Consider the following 25,715-nt stretch of genomic DNA (forward strand, 5'->3'; position numbering starts at 1 on the left):
TTGCATCAAACATACTAAGTTGAGTGTTTTAGCAGCGAGCTATATCCCCTGTCTATATGTGGTTCCTTTACAGCCATTACTCTGACTGTGATCCAGCAACAAGTCAGGTGCTGTATTTGTTTGTCTTCTCTCCTTATACTTTTTCTAAATCACCCTAATATCTCTGTTTGTTTCAAGACATTCACTTTTTAAAAAGAATATTTTAACCCTATCGCCTCATAAAATGTGTCATATTCTTTTTTTTTTTTTTTCCTTTTTCTTTTTTTTGAGCTGGGGACCGAACCCAGGGCCTTGCGCTTCCTAGGCAAGCGCTCTACCACTGAGCTAAATCCCCAACCCCGTGTCATATTCTTAATTTTCAGTGTCATTAACCTTCTTCTGTATAACGTTGCTTTGGAGGTACTTTAAAACCATGAAGATATAGTAGAACATTGCTGTTAGAGGGATTATATATTACATGGAAGCCGAAGATTTTCAAATGTATGGAGTTTAAAGAGACATAAGTGTGACTACAGTAGGAGGAGAGAAAGAGACAACGAGGGAGGAAAACAAGGGCTCACCTGAGAACAACCATGCTAGCCAAAATAAAGTCCACGTGTTTGCTCTGAGAGGGCAGGGACTCTTAGGATTTTAAGCCATTTTGTGAAGATGGCTTTTTTACATGTAAAAAAGAAAAACACTATTGTCTCTACTGTAAACTCTGCTTGGAGGTGTGTGTAGCAAGCACAGCAGAGTTAGGGAGAAGAGTGGGGTTAGTTCTGGGTGACTGGGAATATACTAACACTGTGACATTGATAAACAGGTCAGGTTCTTTCTTCTTTATCATTTGTTGTCTTTGCCAGACTTTATATCTGTCTTGCACACCTATGGGGTTTGTTTGTTTGTTTGTTTGTTTGTTAAAATGGCTTTCTCAAATTTCGCTCCTGTTTAGAACTCCTATTTGCCTTAGTTTTAAGTGTTTGTTTCCCTGTAAGGGAAATGGGCAACCCACCATCAGAAACGCCACACATATTGAGCCACTTTCCCTCACATGTGGAAAGGGGAACCACATTCCACAGCAAAGATATCAGAAAAGCTAGCATTTTGCCCCAAATACCCTGTCCTTTCCAGTAAGAATCTACTAGGCTTTGTCTTGTGTTGCTCTTCCACTGTGCTTGCTTCTCTCTTGAGTCCTGGGTTCCAGCCACCTCCAATGCCATAGTCCACAGAAGCACAGCCACCATCTTGATTTTTCTGAACCTTGCTACTGTCAAGTAAAACCTTAAAAACATTGCCAGTGCTTTCCTTCTATCTGAAACCTAGACATCTCTCCATATTCTTGGAAGAATGTTCCATAAAGCCATGGAAGATGCACTTACTCTTAGGTGGATGTTTGTAGACAGAACTGCAGGAGCGCCTTGGGTCATTCAACACCACTGCCACCACCGCTGTTGCTGCTGAGCAGTAGACTGAGAATGTGGTGGGGAGGGGGGCTCTTCCAGAACAAGCTAATTTTTGCCTTGTTTTCTGAGACAATCTACTTTTTAAGATTTATTTTTGATTTATGTGTATTTGTGTGTGTCTGTGTGTGCCTATATGCATGTAGGTGCTTACAGAACCTGGAAGAGTACAGTGGATCCCCAAGAACTAGAGATAAAGGTGTTTGTGAGCCACCATTTGAGTGGTAGGAGTCAAACCCAGATCTTCTGCCAAGAGTAATAAGTGTTCCTAACCACTGGACCATCTCTCCACCCTCACAGCAGTTTTACAATTATTTCCTATTATTTACAATAATAGGAAAAACAATTTGCCAGAATGATATTATGGCAAGGGAAAGAAAAATAATTGAACAAAGGCCTTATGAGTTCAGAAAGCTGAAACATAGCATGTACCAGACTGTACCCACCTCTAATCCTGTGTTCCCAGAGGGCCTGTTCTGTTTTGGTTTTGGTTTATATTGTTTTGTTTATATTGAGACAGGGTTTTTCTATGTAGTCTTGGCTGTCCTGCAACTTGTTCTTTAAACCAGGCTAAACTCGAACTCATAGAGATCTACCTGCCTCTGCCTATCAAGTGCTAGGGTTAAAGGAATGCGTCACCAGCAATCTGGTTGATGGGCCTATTCTTGACTCTGTGCAGGAGGCACAGGCTTTGCTGTCCTGGGCACTTCCAGTGGTTCATAATTCATCGCTACATTCCTGCTTTGGGAGAGGCAGTGGCAGAACAGGCGTTATTAAACATTCCTAGCCTGAGTCAATTAATGCTGGGTTTTTGTACACCACTCCATTTCCTGATAACACAATGGAGTACAAGCTGAAGATACTGAGATAATTGTTTTGTTTCCTACCCCTTCACTGCCTCTGTTACAGATGCCTGAAGAACAGGCATTCAGTGTTCTGGTCAAGATCATGTTTGACTATGGTCTCAGGGAACTTTTCAAGCAAAATTTTGAAGATCTACATTGCAAGTTCTACCAGCTGGAGCGCCTCATGCAGGTAAAGGGAACTCAGACTGGATTGGATGAATAGGTGCAAACTAGTAACAGAAGGACTGGGAAACACGGGCTTTTATTCCTGTTTTTTCTCACTGTGTAATGAGGATAGGAATCTTATGTGTTTAAGTCAGTCTTAGATGGAAAGAAGTGTTCACCAAGGCTACAAAGGTATCTGTTTAAGAGTCCCCTACCAAAGTCAAACAAGCTTTCCAAAAACATTTCACCACTTGGAAATGAACACTGGCTTTCCAAATCTTTGTCATTATTCTGGGGGAATTCCTCTTTCTTTCGACTAGTTTGTAGGCTGAAAAGAACTGATAAGTGCTATGAACACTTAAGAGATACTTAGAAAAACAGACGTATATGGTTTTTCTAGGCTACTGCTGGCAGATTTATGAACCTCCTGAAAAATAATAGCATAATTGCATATGTGCCCAGCACTAATAAGTTTGATGTTTCAGGAATATATTCCTGATCTGTACAACCACTTCCTGGATATCAGCCTTGAAGCACACATGTATGCCTCCCAGTGGTTCCTTACACTGTTCACTGCAAAATTCCCTCTCTACATGGTCTTCCATATCATCGACCTGCTCTTATGTGAGGTATGTATCAGAGGCACAGGACCTAGACTTGGGTATTGAGTACACTTTAAGTACTATCAAGTCTCCTGTCCTCTGTTTTGTTTTGGTATTTCCAAGTCTGGGTTGAGGTGGTTATTCCTGAGGCTAGTGTTCTGCTCACCTTTGTCACAGAGGCTTTCTGCTAAAAAGACACACGTCCCACATGGAGATGAGATAGTATTTGGTTTGGCTCTGAGACACTGAGTAAGTGAAACAAGAGGTTTCTTTCTTGTGTATAGGAAGACAGATTGACAGTACCCTGCTTTCTTACAGTCTTAGCATTAGAACTAAGCCACAACTCTCAAACCTGCATTTGCATCGGGAGCTGGTACTGTATGTGTATGTTGGTTTGTTTAGGGTTGTCTGGATGCAGAGAGTGCCGGTGTGTGCCACATCTCCTGCCCTGAGACTTTGCTGGAGGTCTCATCCACCATTTCCATGGATAGGGGTGGGCTGAGTTACATGACCATGCTAGCTAAAAGAGAGATGTTTTGAGGCTGGGTAGGAATTTGCTAAAAGTAGAGCACTGTCACTAAAAGGAAGAAGGCAGTGTGAAAATGCCCTTAGCCATGACATAGCTTGAGATTTGAGGGGTCTATATGTTTAAGAAAGGAAAAAACAACTAATTATAAATAACGTGCTTATGGCAGAAGCTTTAGAAAATGTGATTAAAAACTATTGAAAATAATTTAGTCACACTGTCTCTACAGTTTACTTATAAAATTTTGGCATATATTCTTTCACCATTTTTGCTTTACAGAGCTGGACCTAAAGGAACATTTCAGAAGAAAATGAATTTAAATGTATCACAGATCTATTTTTATAATTTGAAACAAATCTGTAATTCCATCACTTAGAAGGCAGAGACTTCAAGTAGAGCTCTTTGAGTTCAAGGACAGCCTGGTCTACCGCGAGAGCTCGAGGACAGCCAGGCTTACACAGAGAAACCCTGCTCAAAAAGAAACAAAGAGAAAGAAAAACATACTAGTTATAGGAACCAAGGCCCAGACACTGTTAGCTTGAGTTTAGTTTTAAGACAGTTGTTAACATCTTCCCTCACCTGTTCTTTACCCCACTATTGCCATTTTGTTCAGATAAGGAAGACAGATTAAGAGACCTGTAGGGAAATTCAGTTCTGGGGTACATGGGGTTGCCATATTTGTAGGCTACTATTTGGTGTCATGGACTATTTCGGAAAAGCATTCATTCTTCTGAAGTGTGAGGATAGGGCTGGTAAAGGTCTTCTCTGAGGAAAATTGTAGATTGGGTCTCCTTTAAGCACCTTTCCTTGAAGGCCCTGAAGCTAATTGAACAGAGCAGGTACAGAGAATAAAGCTGTCTTGTTCTTCTCTTTCAGGGAATAAGTGTCATCTTTAATGTTGCCCTTGGATTACTAAAGGTACATGTCAGTGGTGAGCCAAGATGTCTGCTGTCCTGCCCTGTGCCATTGTGTGTTTAGATTTCATCTCACGCTAAGAGGTTGTGCTTCTGTGATCTGCCGCTTTCTTTGATGGAATGTGTGCAAGTCACTCTACAAAGACTAAAACATACTGCTGGGATTGTAAAGTGTTTTTATGTATCTTTCTAACAGACTTTCCCCCATTACATGTGGTTGTTTTTTTTTCTTATTTTCTTCAAGACTTCCAAGGATGACTTGCTGTTGACAGACTTTGAGGGTGCCTTGAAGTTCTTCAGGGTTCAGCTCCCTAAAAGATACCGCTCAGAAGAAAACGCAAAGAGGCTCATGGAGCTAGCCTGCAACACAAAGGTAAAGCAACATTTGCATTAACTTCCTTTTTCAGTCGATGTCTCAGGTTTTCTGATAAAATTGTTAATGCTTATAATATATAATTGATAGTTCACATAAAGTGCCCCTTTTTCTAAATGTTTGCTGCCAGAGTATTTTGGAAATTATTTGGCGCTTTTTGTTGTGTTCGTTGTTTTAGTGGGAGTAGCATTGTTGCTGTTTTTATTTTTACTGAACAAACCTGGCGTTAGAACTCAAGTATACTACTTTCCAAATTCATGTGTATTTTATATGTAGCTCATATACACAGCCTGAAGATAATACAGAATGTTTTTGTATAAGTGTACTTGTGCTTTGGCTGTGGTGTCTCATGGAGTCAGGTGTGATGTCATGTCGGTAGTGAAAAAAAAAAATCATATTCACTGAGCTTGGCGATATACACCTGTAGTCTCAGCACTTGGGAAGTCAAAAGGCAGGAGAATCCTTAGTTTCAGGCCTGCCTGGGCCACATATGAGCTCCAGGCAAACCTGATCTATATAGCAAGACTAACTCACAAAACCAAAATAAAATAGTGACAATTCTTAGAGCAAGCAGTATCTCCCATTCTCAGATTATGGAATTACACCCTGTAATAAGGATGCTGTGTTGTATACCTTGTACCTTTCTGTTTTCAAAAAACCTTCATATACACCTTGGCTTTTTTGTATCTGTGCATTTCTTGTATATGGGTTCAATCAATTGTGGATTGAAGATATTTGGAGAGAAATGCATGTGTGTAATTTTTCCCTATTTGTCAATATTCCCTAAATATTGTATCTAGATATTTTCACTAATCTAGAGATTGTCTCTCTATGTGTGGTAGGATGCATGCACGTTCTGCACGAATACTTCATGACATGCTCTGATTTACCTGTCTAAGGGTTTCCTGGACCCAGCTCTCTGTGGACCCTGAGGGATGGCTGTATCTTAACATTTTTGAGTTGTTGAACCTCATTGGCCCTTATGATCTACACTGTAGGAAGAGTGTTACTGTCCAGTTTAAAGACAGTCTGAAACAGAAGCTCTTTAGACTTTGACCTGGTCAGGGACAGAATTTCATTTTCTTGACTTCCACTGTACTGTCTTCACCCTTTGACATTTATGGAGAAGCCTCATAATCTTATAACTTTACATGGGGCTACAATTTTTACAGGTTTATTTTATGGTCAAAAAAAATGATTCCAGTGTACTAATGTTCTAATAAGTTTGTATTTTCAAAGCTGTAATTCAGAGGCTTTAATTAGAAATTTCAAGGTAGAGATGGGGTCAGAATAAAGACTGTGTATTTAGGTTCATGTAAAATGTGGTGCAGAGTTTCATGTTGCCGTGTGTGCTGAGTGTCACTGTCTGTAGACCAGGGTTGGAATGGCCTTCTGGTCTGCTTCTGGAGTGAAACAATTCATCTTAGCATAAGAAAGGCAATGCTTTCTGATTGTTTACAACATGCCAGATGCCCTAGCTAAGTGTTTCTGTGTGTGGGTTACCCACAATAGTAACTGCCTAACAATTATAAAATGTTCAAGAAATGATGACTACTGCTAGAATTTCTTCAAACAGATACTGTACAGTCAGGTGTGAATGCCAAACACCCATTCAAGCTCTGACACTGAGAATCACTCATGTTCCTCATCATGGTTCAGTATGTGAGAAGGCCACATCCATTCTGTTCCCTCTGTCCCTGTCTTGATGTTCTTGGGGGCCTAGGACAGAACAGTTCTTCCACTTTTGATTCCTCTTATTCACAGCCTGCATCTTCACACTCCCCAGCCTGTCACAAAAGTATACACTGACTGACCACCTCACTACCAGTGATCCTTTATCTGTCGTTTCAACCTTTTTCCTTTACTGAAAACTCTTAAAGGCATCTTATCTTACCACAGAAAGCAGACTAGGGTTCCTGCCAAGATTCCAAGGTCTCCCACGTTCCTACACAAGGCCTTGGCACGCAGGCACGCTCTCGCGCTTTCCCTCCCCTGACCCCCCTCTCTCTCTCACCTTACTTTCTGCCTGAGACCCTACTGGCTTCCTTGTGTTCTCAGACTTACACTAAGCATGTAGACCCTCCATGCTTTACACCAGCTAATCTTTCTGCTTGTGCTGGCTATGTGCTTTATCCACCACTGCTCCATCCAGTCTTCACCTCAGACATGAGAGATGTCTTCTCTAGTCACAGTATCTAACAGCTTCCTTCCCAAAGCTCTTCTGGCCTTGTTGAAAGATCAAGTGGACAGCAGAGGGGAGACTAGTTCTTGCTGAGTCCTTACTATTGAGAGTAATGTCTGACATATAAATACTTCTTGCCTAGGGCTGGCTGGCTGGCAGGTTGATTATGCTGTTGATTTTCAACCTATTCTTTTACAAAGGTTTGAACAAGTCTTAGAAAGAGGTTTGCACTCTAAGTGCCATTAGCGGAAAATGTCAGTAAACTGATATTTTATTTCTGTAGTTCAAATAAGAAGGGACCTATGTCTTTATCTTTGCCTATCCATTTCAGTGAAGTAAGGCAAACACCCTCCTTTTCATTTCCGATATGAAAGTTCTTCCAGACCTGGAAAAGTCTGCACGTTTGCGGCATATTTTGGATGGTTCCCCTTATTTGTACTTACTTTAAGTGAGGCTAATTTTTCTTGAAATTCATTCAGCACAGGAAGCCTGCAGTTTCAACAGGCTGCAGGAAATAAGGCTTTTCTGCTAAAAGATGGAGTAAAGTATACACAGGGGTAATCCAGTCTTGCTACTGTACTGAGGAAAACAGAGAATGGTTGAACTAAGCTATTGGTACAGTGGATTTACTGACAAATTCCTCCTGAGCCCTGTATCCTGTGCACTACCAGTGGGAGGAGGCCTGAGGTAGCACAGAAAATAGACACAATGCTCTCTGGTGTTGGACTCCACTACCATTCATTGATATCCTGTTATTTTTAATGTTTAAAATTGTGCTTTGTGTACTGGGTTGTGCCTCCTGATTGATATGAACATTGTCCCATGTGCCTGCAAACAAATACTTGTGCGTTACGACATTTCAGTTCTGGGATAATGCTTTTAGAATCTCTGTAGTTAGTTTACAAGCATCTTCCTCTCTACAGATTAGTGTTGGGTAGGGAGGGCAAGTGCCATTGTTGGGACAATGACAGGAGGCCTCTGACCCTGCATTCCTGACACTCTCTTACACTTCCTTTTCTTCCTGCAAAGGGGCAAAAATACGTTTGATAGGACAGCATCTGAAATGGCCACAAGATGGCTGTATTGCTTAAATAGCATGAAGAGCCCCAAGATCCTTAATTTTCTCTACATTTATTCTGGGCATATCCATTTGGTTTCTTGATCATTTTACTCCCCCAACCCCTGTCCTTAGATGAGCTAGCTCTGGGATTGAAGTGTTTTGCCTTTTGAGGAGTTAGAGCCCATGCTTCTAGTGTTATGCTCAGCTTGTATCAAGGCTTACTCACCAACTAGTCCACCAGTGCGTTCAGTTTGTTTATGAGTCAGAAAACAGGAAACTGTCCCCACTACTATACAATATCTTAACATTTGAGGGTATCCCCCTCATGAGTTTCCTAGGAGCTCCATGATACTTTCATACTTGTAAGTGTATCCTGCATAATTTTTAAGAGTAAGGGAAGTGAAAATAGTTTCTAGCCCTTTTAAGTTTTGATTCAAGAAATATGAAAGGGGTAGACATCAGAATTAGGAGGCTAGAGGCAGGAGGATTCCTAGTTCCTGACTAGCCTTGACTAAGCTTCATAGGTGTTACTTGCTGTGGAGGGAGGGAAGGAGTAGGGTCCCAATAAGTGTGAGGTGTAAGACTAGTTTAGGTAAGAAAGTCATGCTGTGTGTGAGGTGGCTCAGCTAGTCTTTGAGGTAAAGTGTCAACACTGCTCCTTTACAACAGAATCCTGCTTTGGCAGCATGGAGCCTCATGAACTATGTATCTGTGGAAGTTGACCTTTCAGGCATGACATGAGTGTGCAGGACTAAAGGCTGCCTGTAAGAAAAGAAACCAGTGATGATCAGCATCTCCATACCAATGAAATCTTAGCCATTTGCTGTTGGGAAAAACCCTTTGGCGTGCAGGAGTTAGTTACTCATGAGCTGAAAGCAACACTAATTTGTGCTTCATTCTCTATCCAGATCATTTGTGTGGTTATCTAGGAGTGGAACTTTAAGTATTATGTGTGCAGTGCCCTCAAAGCACCTACCCCACCCTTTTATTTGCTCACATACTCTAAAAGCATAATGCTTCACATAGTGAAATGAATCTTCAGGGTAAGCTGTAGGGTCTGTTTAGAAATGCCTAGACCAAGGATCTCAGTAAGTGATTAAGATTAGAACTCAGGCTGGGGATTTAGCTCAGTGGTAGAGCGCTTACCTAGGAAGCGCAAGGCCCTGGGTTCGGTCCCCAGCTCCGAAAAAAAGAACAAAACAAAAAAAAAAAAAAAAAAAAGATTAGAACTCAGATCTGGGTTCTAAATAGGACTGACCTCTGTCAGGGTGAAAACTCTTTGAACACTGTACCCAAAGTCATACTACCCTCTAAGACTAGGTGATTCATACATTTTAGAACTAGATTTTTATGAGAAAATGTGTGCATTTCTAGCGCCTCTTTTCTCCACAGTGAGCCCCCCATGCTGCTGGGTAGTGCGGGCAGCAGCGCACTGGCCTCCTCATTTAACAGAGCCAGCCTTGACTGTCTGCTCTTGGGGCCTTGCCTACTGATTTTTTCTTGTTCTGTAGAAAAACATTCAGATGAGATTCAAAAGCAAGATTCTGTCTCATGATCTTTAAAGGAATCTGAGTATGAATTATTTGAACAAATAAAAAGTTAAGAGCTTTAATGTAAAGGTTAATTACATCAGATATTCTAGACTGCCAGCCTTGGGCCTCTATCTGCTTGTGTGATGCAGGGTAGATTAGACAGCAGTGTTGTAGACAGATAAAGATACCATAAGCAGCCACTGTACGTGACTCTTGTGGCCTGCCTAGCCGGTCTCCCTCAAGTGAGGTGTTAGCACATTCATGATGTTAGTTCAGGTCAGCACAGTTTTAGTTCTTCTGAGGGATGAAGACTGTGTTCAGTAACAAGCATGTTACAGAGATGGCAGGAAACAAGAGTCACCCAGACTTTTCTTGTGGTGTTGGTGAATGCTGGATGTTTATACGTGTCACAATTGATAGTAAAATGAGGTGATAACATGTACCCCTTCCATCTCCGAAAATTGTTTTCAGGCATAAAATAGTAGGATTGGAGGCATCTCACCATCTATCTAGAAGAGTCCGTGTTAAGTCAAAAGCACAACAGTGCCCTAAGCATCCTCTAGCCAGAAGGTGGACCATTGCCTAATTTCCTGAGTTGTCTTCACCAACCTTGCAGCAGGGTCCCTCCTGCACCAGACAGAACCCTTGTTTGTTCCCCACAACCCACCTGATCGCCCAGACACTAGGCTTCAGTCTGACTGTGTAGCTCTCTAACAGTCAACCTCCTACCTTTACCAATCCCTCTGTGTCACACATACGCATGCACGCATACCTCTTATCTCTGTAAAACTTCCTGAATGCATTCTGGAAACCTTTTCCAGAGACCAGGCAACCTCATATGTCTCTATGTAAATGGACTTTATGTAGTTTATGTATGCAGTGCTTACTCAGAGGACTGCTCTGCTTCCTAATTCAGATAGTATCTTAGGGTTTTGCTGCTGTGAACAGATACTTTGACCAAGGTAAATCTATAAAGGACAACATTTAATAATTGGGCTGGTTTACAGGTTCAGAGGTTCAGTCTATCATCATCAAGATGTGCATTACCATCTAGGCTGGCATGGTGCAGGCAGAACTGAGAGTTCTACATCTTTATCTGAAGGCTGCTAATGGAAGATTGGCTCCCAGGTGGCTTTGAAGCCCACACCCACAAGGCCACACCTACTCCAACAAGCCACACCTCCCAACAGTGCCACTCCCTGGGCCAAGCATAAATAAACCCTCACAGATAGGTTGCCAGATAATAACTGCAACAGCAAGGAATAATTACTGTTTATTGAAAAGAACAGCCTATCGGCTTCAGAGCCTTCTGAGCAACGAACATGACGGTTTTTTGTCATGATATCCTTTTAACACTCAGAAGCATTATTAGTAATTCACAGATGAGTGACTCATCAGCCAAACCAAGACTGGAGCTGTGGTGTGTCACTCACAGAGCTAATAAGCAGGCTGCACCTAGAGACCAGGTCAGCAGCTACTCCCATTCTGTCTCCATCTGCATGGGCCTTAATACCAAGAACCAGCCTCATTGGGGTTATATTGTATAGCATATATTTATAGTTAAGAATGCATTATTCAGTTCTCGTGACAGATTAATGAGAGGTATTTAGGACTACATTGGAACTTACACCAAAACACCAAGCTGGGGGACATTGAGATAACTCCGCAGGTAAAGATGCTTGCCACCAAGCATGACAGCCTGAGTCCAGACCCCAGAATTCACATGATAGAAGTAGAAAGCTAACTCCTGAAGCTGTCCTCTCACCTACATAAGCAACACATGGTGCACATGGAAATGGCATGCATGGGTATATGTGTATATACACAGAAAGAGTGTAACTAAATAAATGGAAACTAAAAGAGTTGGTCTACAGAGTTTGACTGAAGGGATGAGTGCAAGGCTCTACCACCTCTCAGTGGTGCTGCTTCTCAGAGCCACGTGCTGACATGAGCTTGCTCCTCTTAAAATACAACCCACACTTAGTCCAGGAGTAGTTTGGTTGATTTTTCTTGAAAGAAACTTTAAACAGAGCAAGTGTTCAATTTCAGTCTTGCTGAGGGTAATAGTACCTCTTTATGTGACCCTTTAATGTTCAAAGCCTTCTGATAGGAGTTAGCTACCAGAAACCTTCTGAGCTCTGGAGCAGAAGGCATAACCCATCCTTTCCTGAGTTTAAGTACAAGAAAAAAGTGAGTCTAGATATTTGAATGGAGACCGTGTCTCTGTTGGTTAAGTATTTTAGTGCTTACTGTGTGACAGAATTTTGTAAAGAATAGTGTTCTGTCTTGGCAGAATTTGTGCATTTGTATCTAGTGCTTTGCAAAAAACATGGTTTGTGGCAGACTCTGAAGGCAGACCTGATCCTGTTCAAGCATTAACTTGGCACTGGTGGCATGGTGGCAAGCAAAGGAGACACAGAACACAGCACAGTAAGGATGCAGTAACTAAGAAGCTGTGGACTTGGGAGGCTCCGTGATGGAGCCGAGTTGATGCTTTAAGGACATAACGAGCTAGCCTGGTATGTGTGAACTGTTCCTGCTTCAAGGGCTTCTGCCCTTCAGTTAACAGGGGAGCCAACTCTCTTTCCTGGGAGCTGGGCTCTAAGGGCAACCTGAACACCAGTAAGAGCTAAAAGGAAGTACATGTGTCATTGGTGGAGGAAGTCACAGTAAGGCAAGAGTGTGTGGGAGAGACAACAACCGAGGCTGAAGGATGGGAAGAGACTGAGCTGGTAGAGAGATTGGAATTTTAGACCTGGAAACTCCAGGGAAGGTGGGAAAGGCTTTGTGTGCATCTAGTTCTAGATGGGACACCTTGGTGATAGACTGAGTAAATCACATCATCATTAGACAAGAAACAAGCATCTTAACCCAAAATAATTCTTACGGTACTTTTTAATTATAAAAATAAATAATAAAAGTAATTCATGCCTATGCAGAAAAAATACTGAAGAGCAAAAAGTTGCATGCATGAGGTAGACCCAGCATTCACCACACTCACTGGACACTGAGAGTGCTGAGTCAGCCAGCTTCAATCAAAGATGATAAAATATAGGAATTATTTTGAAATTAGCCTTTCAAAGTATTGGTTATGAAGAAAGTATTAATTCTTTCTTGGCCTTGATTGAGGGTGAAACATTGAAGTCTCCTGGAAGTCTGTGAACTTGAGGAGATCTGTGAATACAGAAGCTGGTGTCTGCTCTTCTTTCAGAAGATGCTCAGGGGAGACTGTCTGTGCTGTCCGCCCTCACTTCTTCTTTTTTTTTTTTTTTTTTTTTTGGAGCTGGGGACCAACCGCCCTTACTTCTGTTTGGCCCAGACTACAAAGAGCTCTGAGTAGAAGAGTATGCTGCCTGCAAACCTCAGTTACTTTTCTGTTTCATCACTGTCTTATAGGATAGGTACATTAATTTACTGATCACACAGATGTTTATGTAAGTGTGGTTTCTGGTTTGTGTATGTGTTTGTGTGTGTTTGATGTTGATAAGTCACTTAGCACAATAAAAGTTTCCTCTCAAATTGGGTAATACAGAGATGTGTGGTAGAGAGGGATATACATCTCCAGCTTGTGGTCTGCTGTATTTAAGTATGGGCCAAAGCTAAAGGTTGTGCCCCGGCCAGTGGCTTTAGGAGAGCAATGCCAGACTCCAGGAACAAAGCTCCAGTTCAGGCACATCTGCTTCCAGCCCATGCGGAGGACCAGAGTCAGTGACAAGGGCTCGAGGACCCACCAGGTGATGAGCTAAATGAGATAAGGATGACCAGGAAAATACACAGACCTGCATCCAGCTCACCCACTCTGCTTAGATTTGTCTGTTCTTACCTGTACCTGTGGGCCAGAAATTGACTAGAAAATAAGTAATTTAATGTTGGTAACTAACTGACGGTCTGAGAACAAGTCCGCACGAGGCTTGCAGTCATTTCTAAACTGAACGTCTACTGTGTCATGCAGACCAGACATAGCTCCTAGTTTTTAAACTATAGTGTTCGAAACAGAGAATGAGTTAGTTGTTTAAAAGGAATTGAACAAAGGAGAGCTGCATCCTGAAGGTTCACTCTTTTTTTTTTTTTTTTTTGTTCTTTTTTTTGTTTGTTTGTTCTTTTTTTTCGGAGCTGGGGACCGAACCCAGGGCCTTGCGGTTGCTTGGCAAGCGCTCCACCACTGAGCTAAATCCCCAACCCAGGTTCACTCTTCTAAAAGAATTTCTTTACATTCCAAATGTTGCCCCCCTTCCTAGTCCATTCCTAGAGTTCTTCACCCTATCCACCCTCACCTCTGCCTCCGAGAGGGTGACTCCCACCACCACCTACCCCTTTTCCCCCAAACACTTTCCCCCACCATCTCCCTTTCCTATGGCTCTACAGGATCAGGTGCATCCTTTCCCCCTGAGGCAAGACAAGGCAGTCCCTAGCTACATATGTGCTGGGGGTGGGGGTGGGGGACCTATGGGAGCTCCCAGGAGTCTGGGTTTCCTGATACTGTTTGTCTTCCTCTGGGGATGCCATCCCCTTCAGTTCCTTCAATCTTTCCCCTGACTCTTCCATAGGGGGAAGGTTCACTCGTAATTGTGGTTAGAATTGCTAAAAGAGAAGTTCATGTCAGTTCAGAGGGAACTCCTGATAGGCATGGGAAGAAAGCCAGAAGAGAAAGAATGAAGATTCTCCAGGAAAAAGAGAAGTGGTTGGTCCTGGTGAAACATGAAAATCTAGGGAGAAGTAGGATCACCGAGGATGGAAAAGAAGCACAATTGCTTCAGGAAAGTGGAAGGTTCCAGCTTGTGGCTTACAAGAGGAGGAAGCTTGAGAACTGATGATGGTGGCACAGTGAAATCTGTTTCTAAGGGTAAGAGAGAATTGTGCCTGTTGGAGGCAGCATAGAAGAGGCCAGCTAGTACTGTGGAAAGGGCCTAGGGAACTTTAGAAGTTTAATGGACTTGGGCTTTGAATGGAATCCAGTGGCTATGCATTCACGCCCTGATTTACTGATACCGCTTTTCTTCCTCCTCCTCCTCCTCCCCTCTTTCTTCTTCCTTTCCCTCCTCCCCTCTTTCTTCTTCCTTTCCCTTCTCCCCTCTTTCTTCTTCCTTTCCCTTCTCCTCTTTTTCTTCTTTCTTTATCCTTTTTTCTTTCTCCTCTTCCTCCTCCTCTCTTTGTTTTGTTTTCAAGATAGGGCTTTCCTGGCTGGTCTCTGAGGTCCACCGCCTCTGCCTCCAAAGAGCAGGAACTGAAGGTGTGTGCCACCACCACAGGCACTGCAGACTCTTCAGACACTTCACTCACAAAACAACCTCTTGATCACTCTCTCGGGTGATGACTGAGGCTAGGGTTGTATCTTGGGTTTAGCAACACTACTGGTATGTCCCACAGAAAATGGTGGCACTGCTGCTGCTACTGCTGCTGCTGTGACAATGAGTACTAGAGACAAATAGAGCCCCAAATTCATGTGAGCAAAATGTTCTGTAGAACACTGTTGTAGTGAGAATTTTGGAATTTTGGTTTCTTTAAAAAACAGAAGTACTATAAGAACTCGTTTTTGTTTTAATACCAAGTGTGGGATACGGGGCTGCTTCATATTGTCCACAGCAGTTGACTATAATTTGCCTAGTGCTCTAGCAAGGTAATGATTTTGCCAGCTGCAGATAGTTTCTGCAATTATATGACATTTGAGGTTCTGGGGACTTTTTAGAGGATATAAAATCTAGGGTCCCAAGAGCCACCATGGGTTGTTGGTTGTTGTTGGTCATGGTTTGTTAAGTAGTTGCAGAGAAGAAGAAGAAATTAGATACCCTGACAATGAAGATCAAAGTTGCCTCAAGGAACTCAGCACTCCTAGTCAGCAAGTCTAACAATATCATCACCCTATCTAACCCTTGACTTCACTCAGGGATCTCTTTGCTTTCCTTTCTCTCCTTTTATTCTCCTATCTTGTGTTAGGGAGTTAGGTAGGAGAATGGTAGAAAACAAAAGAACCTACAAAGTAGCAAAAGACAAGTGGCACCTAATGTGGCAGAATGGGAAATTTGATTTCAAATGCCATGGAAAAAATTGCAGGGGACAAAGGAATGGATATTTTTTTCAGGATGCCATCAAAAAAATTTATTGTGGCTGCTACTGCTTTGCTCCCAGAGTGGATTTCCTGGTAGTTGTTTGTTTGTTTTGTTTTGTTTGGGGGTGTGGTTTTGTTTTTGTTTTGCTGTATTCTCTTTCAAAGAAGGTTCAAAGAATGGCTGTGCAACTGGAAAAATTGAGGGTGAAAATGGAGGGGCCTGGGAAACAAACAAAAAGGTTGAAATGGTACAACAAAAGGATTCACTAGAATTGGTTATGCAACTGGAAGAAAATATTGTGGTGGAAATGGAAGCTCTAGGGGTGCAAGGAGCACCAGAAAAGGGAGCTTGAAAAGGCTCATTGCCCGTGACTGAGCAAAAGAACAGAAGTTTCCTGCAGGGGGAAAGAGAGAAAGAAACTGGGCTGGTGGGCAGTTGGGTCCAGAGGAAAGCTGAAAAAGTAGGAGCACAATCTGATAAAACAGCCTGCTTGAAAAGAATGGGTTAATCTTGAAACAACTGTGCTACCACAGTGAGAAGAGGAGTGACCCAGAGTTATGAGATCACCATCAACTTTCCCAGTAGCCTTATAGCATATGCCTGCTAATGGTGTGGAACAAGGTTATGACAAGATAGGGTGGCTACTTATAGAAATGAGGGTGGTTTAAAGAGGCTCTGCTCTTATATGGGATACATTTGCCTTAAGTGAAACAAATTCTAAATAACTGGGCTACTCGAAATAGAATTATTCCCCAATACTGGAAGGAATTGGTGTGACAGCCATACTAGAGGCCAGTCTACATTTCTGGAGGGAAGAAGCTGTAAATATTGAGCAGTGAAATCTAGTGAGGGGAATGAATACCGTAAAAGATCAGTTGCTGAGTGAAAGGCAGTACTCTTCAGACAAGAACAGATTCAATTAGATGACCCTACTATAGAACAGTGTCACTTATTGGCTTTAAGAGCTTGGAATAAAGTCGAGGAGCCCAGGAAATATATATCTTTTTTACAAAAATTTTACAGGCTCTGGAGAAGCCCTCACTGATTTTTTTTTTTTTAAATAAGGATTAGTCTTACCAGTGAACAAAGCCATATTAGATCCTGACGTAGAGCAGGTGTTGATCGATACCCTGGCATATGAAAATGGAATACCTGATGTGAAATGTTACTAGACCATTAAAGGTGCAAGCAGTGCCTGTGGGTAAGGAGTGCAGGCAGTAGTCTAAGGAGACACGACCGTCTTTCTGACCCTTCCCTTACTTTATTCAGGTATCTCTTTCCTTCTCTATCCTTTTTGTATTCTCTCCTCTATAGTGTTAAAGGGTTGAAAGGGTGGAAGAAAGAAGAACCCACAAAGTAGCAGACCAGTTACACAGTAACCATATATTCCTGGCAGTCTTGGGCTTATGTTTGTCTATGAAAATTTCCATCCAAAGTAGTAAATGCCATGGCACATTGATTGGGTCTGCCCACGTCATTAGGCACCACCATGGTCAGGCTCTTCATCTGTGCTGTGACTTCCTTGGCAGATTAGCCAAAAGAAGCTGAAGAAGTTTGAAAAAGAGTACCATACCATGCGGGAGCAGCAGGCCCAACAGGAAGATCCCATCGAGCGGTTTGAGGTTTGTTTTATGGCCTTTTATATCATCAACTTATGCCCACAGCTAGCTTTATTGGCTCTTTTCAAAAATTCAGTTTCACTGTTTCAAGACTGGTTTTCCGAGTTTCCAAAACGTAAGTAAGAGCTGTTTTGCTGCAAACCAGCTACCAAGGTCGGATGCTCTCTCCTCAGTCAGTCAGAGACGGCTGCTTGATGAAAGTGTCAGTTAGACTCTGTGACGAGACAGAAAATTAGAAATTGCTTGTTTAGAAACATGATTGCATGGGCCATGTCTCTTTATTCCGTAGGACTTGAAGACTTAATTTGAACTATCATTTCCATTTGATTTGTTTTTTATGTCCAAAACTGGCTTTTTTTCCTTCATGCAGCGGGAAAATAGGCGGCTACAAGAAGCCAACATGAGGCTGGAACAGGAAAACGACGACTTAGCCCATGAGCTGGTCACCAGTAAAATCGCACTGCGGAAGGACCTGGATAATGTAAGTGTGACAGAGCTCAAGAGAAAGCTCACGCCAAGGACATCTGAGTCCTCCCTTGAAGTTCAGTGTTGACTGCTGTAGATGCTTATCAGCCCTTCCCTTAGAATCCAGCTCTTTTGTCAGCCTTTCTTTCAGAAATACTTCCAGTGTGCCGTCCTCCATGTGTTCACTTCCTGCCTTCCCAAACACTGAGAAGGTGTGCTGGGCTCTGTGGGGAAGAAGGCATCTTTCACCAGTTCCCATGCTATTGACTAGCAGCAGCAGTTGTTCAAGCTTCCTGGATTCCACAGGAAGAGGTGCAGAGGTTTCTTTTATTTCTCTTCCTGTTGTGAGCCTTCTGGGTTTCTGCTCATGGGGATTCCATTCAGTGCTGAGCAACCTATTACATTTTGTTTGTATTCCTGATCCTGACAGAATGACTGTCTGCTTTGTGTACTGCAAGTTTCTGAAACTTCAGAGGAACTAGTCTCATTCATGACTTAGGATTGACAAACTTATTCTGTGGCAACATAGGTTTTGAGGGCCTGTATTCTCTATTGCTACTATGTGATTCTAATGGTGATAAACAAAAGCAGTTCACAGATAAATGAGTGAATGGCTGTTTTTTTAATAAAAATTCACTTATATAAAAATTGGACTGGATATTGTCCCTGAACTACAGTTTTTGCAAGCCCTGGGATTTAACCTCTCAGTATCTTGAGATGACGTCTTCGTTGGTTTGCCAGGATGCAAGCAATATACTTAGGCTTCGAAGACCTTATAAGCTTCTCGCATTCCTATATGCATTATATCTCTAGAAAGAATATGAACTTCAGAAAGTCCTTGACATCCACCCAAGTATTTAAATCTGTGCATATTATATTTCCTTGGAAAACATGTTCTCTTATTGATTGCTCAGGGTTGTTAAAGCATTAAAGAAAAATATGGCTGTATCTACTGGTTCTTTACATTATCTCAGAAATTAAAATTTTCAGACAAACCTAGTTTGTAAACCTAGTTTGCTTTCCTAGCCAACTGGATACTGAGATCTAGGCGGGAGTAGAAATAATGGCTATGGCACAGGTATAGTTCAAATTGCATAATTTGGCATGCTGTACCAAGAAAGCACCCCTGCTTATCAGACATGACTGAGAAGGCTTCTGTCTCCAGCCATCGTGCAAGGCCATTAGCTCTCCGTGACTAACACCTGGGCTCTCACTGCCCTTCTAACTAACATACGCTGACTTGTCAGGGTTAAGCTTCTTCTCCCTGTTTAGAAACCTTGAAACCTTGTTCGCACTGCTCAGGCATTTCTGCCTGGAGCATAGGGAAGCTTGTATAAATAGAGCAGAGCCTGTTTGAATAGAGCTCCAGAGTTCATCTCACAGTCCCCTCCCGGCTGTGGATGGTAAGGAAAGGCAGTCAGTGTTTAACAATGTCCTCAGTGTGCAGCAGCAGCAGGTTGGCCATTGCACTCGCTGGGTGCTCAGCTTAAGAAATTGTATTTTCTCATTTGTAAGAACATGTGGTAGAAGTCATCAGTAGTTTGAGGTAGTCTTGCATTGTTGTTGTTTGGTGTGGGAGAGTGGGGGTCTTTTTTTTGGGGATTGTTTGTTTGTTTTAAAACAGGGTTTCTCTTTGTAGCTGTGGCTGGCCTTGGACTCTGTAAACCAGTCTGGCCTCGAACTCAAAAGATCCTTCTGCCTATGCCTCCCCAGTACTATGATTAAGATGTGGGCCACTGCTGCCCATCTTAGACTTTTGATTCATGAAACCTGTCCCTGAGCAGTGTCAACCTTTTTTTCATGTTGGCTCATCTAAAACTGTAATCATAAAAATAGGTTACATTCCTGGGCCCTGAAGTAGAAAAAAATGCAAACTGTAGCAGTCTGTCCTGGTCCTGGTCCTGTGGCACCAGGCAGATTACAAGTATTTCCCAACTCAGTTAATCCTCATTCCCTCCTTACCAGGCAGAGGTAAGAATAGCTTACTTTTTTTTTCCTTTTGAGACAGGATCTTACTATGGAGCTCCCACAGACTTAGAATTTTCTATATAGACCAGGGCGGCTCAAATGCACCACTACACCAGGCTAAGAATTTTGTTTTTATTTTAATAAGTATGAGGTACTGAGGTGAGGAGTGAAAATACCCAGAAAGCTAGACACATCTGGACCTCACTGGATTGTCTGAAATCCTTTCTGTGATACTATACAGTTGCCATTATAGACAAGAACCAGTCAAGGAGATATGATTTGATGTTTTAACTACATGGCAAGCACAAGCGAAGGAAGGTTAGTGAGTCTGACCTGTGAGAACTAGCATGTTTTTAGCACTGTTGGGTGCTAGGCACTGTTCCAAGCACTCTATAACACCATCTTTGTGAACCTTCAGAACAGGATCATGACTCCCTTTCACAGATCACAAAATGGGAGCAAAGCAGGTTGACCGTCTTAAAGAGATAGGTTGTCCAGCTAGTCATTGAGCAAACCCATCACAGTGAAAACCCAGATGGCCTAAGTCCAATGCTTACACTCTCCAATCAAGAACACTGCCAAATAAGACTCAGGAGCACCTGGCCACCTCCCACAGTTCTGAGTAGACTCTTCCAAACCATTACTGAAGACGATAGAAAAAGAAGGTGGGGTGCTCTCATATTCTTTTAACTTTCAAAGGCTCAGTTTTTAAAAGAAGTTCATTCTTTTTATTATTTCCTCACATCTGAACCCTCTCTATCACTTTTGTTGTCTTCTGCCTCTCTGTGCTATTGTTTACACAGCTGTAGAGAAATTTCCAGTCACTTAACTCCTTGGTGACCCCAGAAAAGCTTTCTCCTCTGTGCGTAGGGTAACAACTGGAAGTAACATTGGGGCTATAAGGAGAAGCAGCATATAGAAGGTATCAGTCCCCTGTAGCTTGGTTGCTCCTCTGCCTTGAGACTGTTTGTCATTACAACAAAAAACAGCACAGCTATTTGATGGGTCCAGCAAGTTGCTAGACTTCTTTGCACTACAGTTATTAAGTCTCTTTGCCAAACATCAGCTGACTCTGCATGGGTTGGCCTAATTGACATTCTAGGTGCTCCATCTTTATGCCAAGACATACGGATGTACAGTGTCTTCATTACAGGAGCTTTATAATGAATCTTAAAAGTCATTTAAGGCAACTGGCTCTGTTGTTTTTAAAACTCACTTGGCTGCTTTGATGGGGACTTTTACAGAAATACAAAGGACTTCTTCTCAGAACAGCCTCTGAGCCCCCTGCCCGTGGCATGTCCTTTGTGTTAACATGTCCTCAGCACCATTAGTGGTTTCAGTTGGCAAGGCTGGCCCCTGTTTAGTCTCCTAGAAAACGGTGTATTCTAAGTTGCACATTCCAGTTGATTACTAATCACTGAAAAGGGGTTTTGTGCAAAACTCTGTTGCCTCTGACCTTGTCAAAATCTTTGATTAATCTAGCTGGGGTGCATTTGTTTTCAAGGTCTTTAGACCAGACTTAGACAGTGATGGCATCATTGTTAGTTCCTCAGGCCACTACAGTAGTGAGGATGAAACCCAAGGCTTCACACATGCCAGGCTGGCCCTCCCCTAGTGAACTGCAGCTGAGCTTTCATTTTTTGGTTTTGAAATAGGGGTTCTTACTAAATTGTTCAGGCAGGCCTTGAACTTATGATCTAATGATCTTAGTCATGAGGCTTACAACCTAATTTTCAGGATATTAGGAGTTGACTTCCTGGATAATGGAACTATACAAATTAGAGAATGTCTCTAATTTTTCACATGACAACTGCTAGAACTTGTTTGGATTTGTTTTTAAGACAGTCTCAATGTGATTGGTTAGGTTGAACCTGGCTAATCTGGAGTTTAAGGTGGTCCCCAGGGGTCTGTTACCCCAAATGCTGGGATTACAGGTGTACACCACCTAGCTGTTCTTTTTTAGGAAATTGTCTTTCCCCACCTTGTCCTTGATGACCAAGTATGTATCTGAAGCTGCTTGGGCTTCTTTGCTGGTGTCTACATATCTAGCAATGTCCCCTTTGCATTCCTGGTACTGGGTTATGCCCACCTCAACCCTACCCTTGTCACCTAAGTAGATGTTTTCCAGTAAAATTCATCTTTCCACAGCCAGTGGTTTTTTGTTTTGTTTTTTTTAACTTATTTTTCTGTAGTATTTGTTCTGTTAATGTTTTAAGTTATTTCTTCCTACTTTGGGAGAAATTTAGTGTGTACTTTTTTTTTTACTATCTTAAAAATTCTTATAATTTATTGCAAAGCTTTTTAAAAATCAGTATCTGAAATTCTGGGTAAGCACTGTTTTTATAACAGTCCTGTTTGCTACTTCTCTAATTTACTTCCAACTTTATGAAGTTTGGTTTCACATCATGGGAGCATCCACATGTATTTCTATATGTGTTTCCTTCCTTGTGAGATAGCCCTAGAAGTCACATCTCTACTGACCAGACATTTGTGTGTGCTAGAAAAGACTATGGCCACTTAAATTTCAAAGAAAGTGGTTCTTCAATGGAGATTAAATAACTAACAGAACACATACAAGACTAATCAGATGCATGTAAGAAATACAAATCATTTATTTGGAAGAGAAAACAATGACTAATACAATTCAGCTACCAGGCCATGGTTCATGCTAGCATAGGCACTGCACTGGATGGAAAGGGGCTCTGTAATTTATTCAAGTAGCACAAGTCACTCAAATAATGGCGACTGCCCTGTACTGCACACACTGTGAGTAACTAGCCTAGGGGTGACCTTAAGCGTGCCATTCCTCTGTCTGGACTGGCTCACTCTGCCATCTTACAATAGGATCCTGACCTTTCAAGGTCTGAGCTCATGTATGCTTAGTAATGGCATCTTCTTGGTGTCTCAGGCAGAGGAAAAGGCAGATGCATTGAATAAGGAGCTGCTAATGACCAAGCAGAAGCTGATTGATGCAGAAGATGAGAAGAGAAGGTTAGAAGAGGAGTCTGCACAGGTGAGGGGATCCTTTCCCTCTCCCATATACTTCTGAATTTTGACAATACTGGTGGGTTCTGTTAGAGGTGCTTTCTTGATACTAGAGAACCTGGAGACAGTGGCTTCAGAGACCATTTTAATTTCCTCCATAAAATGTCATGGTTCCTAAAACCTAAAGCATAAGTTAGTATATCATTGAGGTGGGACAAGTTCCTGTGTTATCAGCATGAAAAGCAATGGCAGGATGATAGCATCTGCAGGAGAGGAGGGTGCATCTGAGAATGTCTAGTCCTCCCTCCCTTGTCCTCTCATGCCCCTCATAGTATACATGATGAGAGCCATGGGTGCTATGGGACCCAGGACAAGCTCCCACCCCTCTCCCTCTACACTTGCACAGGACCTTCACAACTATTCGTCTCAGGTAGGTCGAGCCAGGGTGAGCCTGAAAAAGCACTAACACTGCCATCTTCTTCTTTTCCTGGGCGTGAAAAAAAAAAAAACCAACAACCATGTGCAGTTAAAGGAAATGTGCCGCCGTGAACTTGACAAGGCAGAATCAGAGATTAAAAAAAACAGCTCTATCATTGGTGACTATAAGCAGGTAAGTTTCCATTTCAGGGGCTGGGCTGGGCACATAGTGGGTAGTGTGTGCACTCTGGCTTCAAGCCCCTGTTCTTACCTTAGTCTCACAATAAGGAGGCTTAAGTTCTAACTAGACATGCATGCAGAGTGCCCAGCATATAAGAGGTATACAAAAGCCAGCATTATTTAAGATGTCAGGTGATGGAGTGTGTCTAAATATTGACAAGCTACTCCCTCTTTAAGGCTGGTAGAATTTTTGCAAACAGAACCAGATTGATCTCGCTTCTTCTATACGTGGGATCTCACAGTGGTCTGTAGACCACTTTGTAGGTTGGTTCCTATTTGTACTTCCGTCAACCTCACCTATGCAGTTAAGAGGATATTCTTTCTGCTGCTGGAATAACTTACGCAGATGACATTGAGCCAAAGTCTCTGGTTTTATATTTGTCTAGATTTGTTCTCAACTGAGTGAAAGACTGGAAAAGCAACAGACAGCCAATAAAGTGGAAATTGAGAAAATCCGGGTAAGACTTACTAAAGAAATTTCATACCCTCTAGTTCAATGTATAGCCTATCCCTCCTGACATAGCAGGTACAAGGGAGCCAAGCTAAGCAGTCTGTAGGCCTGGCTCAGGTTCAACAGTTTACACGACTGTTTCTCTAATAAGACCAAATGTGCTATATCTAGTTTTATATCTTGCCCTTGGGTGCCCAAGAGTGCAAGCATCACTGGAAAAGCTACACTAAGTGCTGCTTGAGGTGGGGTTCTGAAGCCAAAGATCCCCTGGACTCCTATCTTCTACTCTAAGGGATCTGAACACAATCAGTATTTTTAATATTTTGTTGCAAATTTGGGGGCTTTTTGTAACTCAAGGTTTTTTCCTCTCATGGATATTGAATTCAGGCCTCCTTACACACACTAAAAAGCCCCTGCTGAGTTAATCCTCTTACACCACGTTTAACATTGTGTTGCATATTCTTCAGTCTTTCCTGATCTTAGACTAAGATATAAAATTATATTCACTCTGGGCTAGGCTTTCGGTAAACATTTCTATTTCTAAATTTGGGATTCATTATTTTTCTCAGTGGCATCCTGTTTTGGTGACTTTGGGAGGGGTGGTGATTGTTTTACATACCTTTTTTGAGGATTTATTTTTAATGAGTTATGTTTTTGGAGGCAGATGCTTATGGAGGCCAAGGATCCCCCTAAAGCTGGAGTTTTGAGCAGTTGTAAACCACGTGATGTAGTGCAGGGAATCAAACTTAGATCTCTTCTTTATACCATCATTAGTATTTATCCATTTTTCCCTATTATTAAAATGTTTTCATCCAGTGTTTAGAACCTGGAAGCTCCCCTGAACAAGCACAGACCAGCATATCTCATTGTTCTAGTTGGATACTTTCTCTGTATGCCAGCTAATGAGTGAAGACCCTTGGATATGACCTTTTGATTGTGTATAACTTTGTTTTCTTAGCCTAGAATTCCTCTGGTGTACAGTGGACCAAGGGGATATTTTTATTGCTTTTGATATAAAACACCAGCCAGGAAATCTTCGAAGTAGGTTGTCTGACATTTTCCCAAGGTCACCAATCTTTTCTAGTACTCACAAGGGACACTAAAGCACATGCTGTAGCATCTGACAGGGGTGCCATCTTTTGGGATCTCTTCACTTCTGGTGTTCACTTCAGCAAAAGGTAGATGACTGTGACCGCTGCCGAGACTTCTTCAACAAAGAAGGGCGAGTGAAAGGTGCCAGCTCAGTCAAGGGGGTTTCAGATGAGGACACAGACGAAGAAAAAGAAACACTCAAGAACCAGCTGCGGGAGCTGGAGCTGGAGCTGGCACAAACCAAACTGCAGCTGGTAGAAGCTGAGTGCAAGATCCAGGTAACAGCAGTGCCATGTAGGCACACACACTCCCAGAAATGACTTGTGGTTTGGGATGTCATATCTCTCCCACCCCCCAACCTCACCACCACTTAAACTCTGACCATTCCTCCTGGGGAGAATACTTATTACCTACCAGAGTATGTTTAACCATTTCAACATACTAAGAATTAACAACAGAACTTAAGTCTTTTTAATACAACATAGAGCAGTATTTAAAAAATACCTCCCCTCAATAAAATCCAGGGTGTAATCCCTCTACACCTTAGACTTCTGGTGTCCATATAGAAACATGATTCTTAGACCAGTGCCACCACTTTTAATCCTAGCACTTGGGAGACAAGCAAGTGTATCTCTGGGAGTCAGCCTGGTCTAGAGAGCTAGTGCCGGGACAGCCAAGGCTGCACAGAAGAACCCTGTGTTGAAAAACAAAATGGGGTGAGGGACGGGGAGAAAAATGGGAGTCCTAATCTTTTGTCAGGTTATATTGAATACTAAAAATATTTATACACGAC

The 25,715-nt window shown here is 42.2% G+C and overlaps 1 protein-coding gene across 7 annotated transcripts in view; it reads left to right on the forward strand.

The window, feature by feature from the left end:
- Rabgap1 (RAB GTPase activating protein 1) overlaps positions 1 to 25,715 on the forward strand; it is a 118,012-nt gene that overhangs the window by 89,878 nt on the left and 2,419 nt on the right. For all 7 annotated transcript variants that reach the window (XM_039105274.2, NM_001107841.1, XM_039105276.2 and 4 more), the window contains 10 exons: positions 2,349 to 2,474; positions 2,935 to 3,078; positions 4,454 to 4,495; positions 4,736 to 4,864; positions 17,215 to 17,307; positions 17,675 to 17,785; positions 22,646 to 22,750; positions 23,249 to 23,332; positions 23,766 to 23,837; positions 25,003 to 25,200. In XM_039105274.2, the coding sequence (XP_038961202.1) occupies positions 2,349 to 2,474; positions 2,935 to 3,078; positions 4,454 to 4,495; positions 4,736 to 4,864; positions 17,215 to 17,307; positions 17,675 to 17,785; positions 22,646 to 22,750; positions 23,249 to 23,332; positions 23,766 to 23,837; positions 25,003 to 25,200 (1,104 nt within the window). The remainder of the gene's footprint in view (positions 1 to 2,348; positions 2,475 to 2,934; positions 3,079 to 4,453; positions 4,496 to 4,735; positions 4,865 to 17,214; positions 17,308 to 17,674; positions 17,786 to 22,645; positions 22,751 to 23,248; positions 23,333 to 23,765; positions 23,838 to 25,002; positions 25,201 to 25,715) is intronic.

Source organism: Rattus norvegicus, chromosome 3, assembly GCF_036323735.1.
Source record: "Rattus norvegicus strain BN/NHsdMcwi chromosome 3, GRCr8, whole genome shotgun sequence".
Lineage (NCBI taxonomy): Eukaryota > Metazoa > Chordata > Mammalia > Rodentia > Muridae > Rattus > Rattus norvegicus.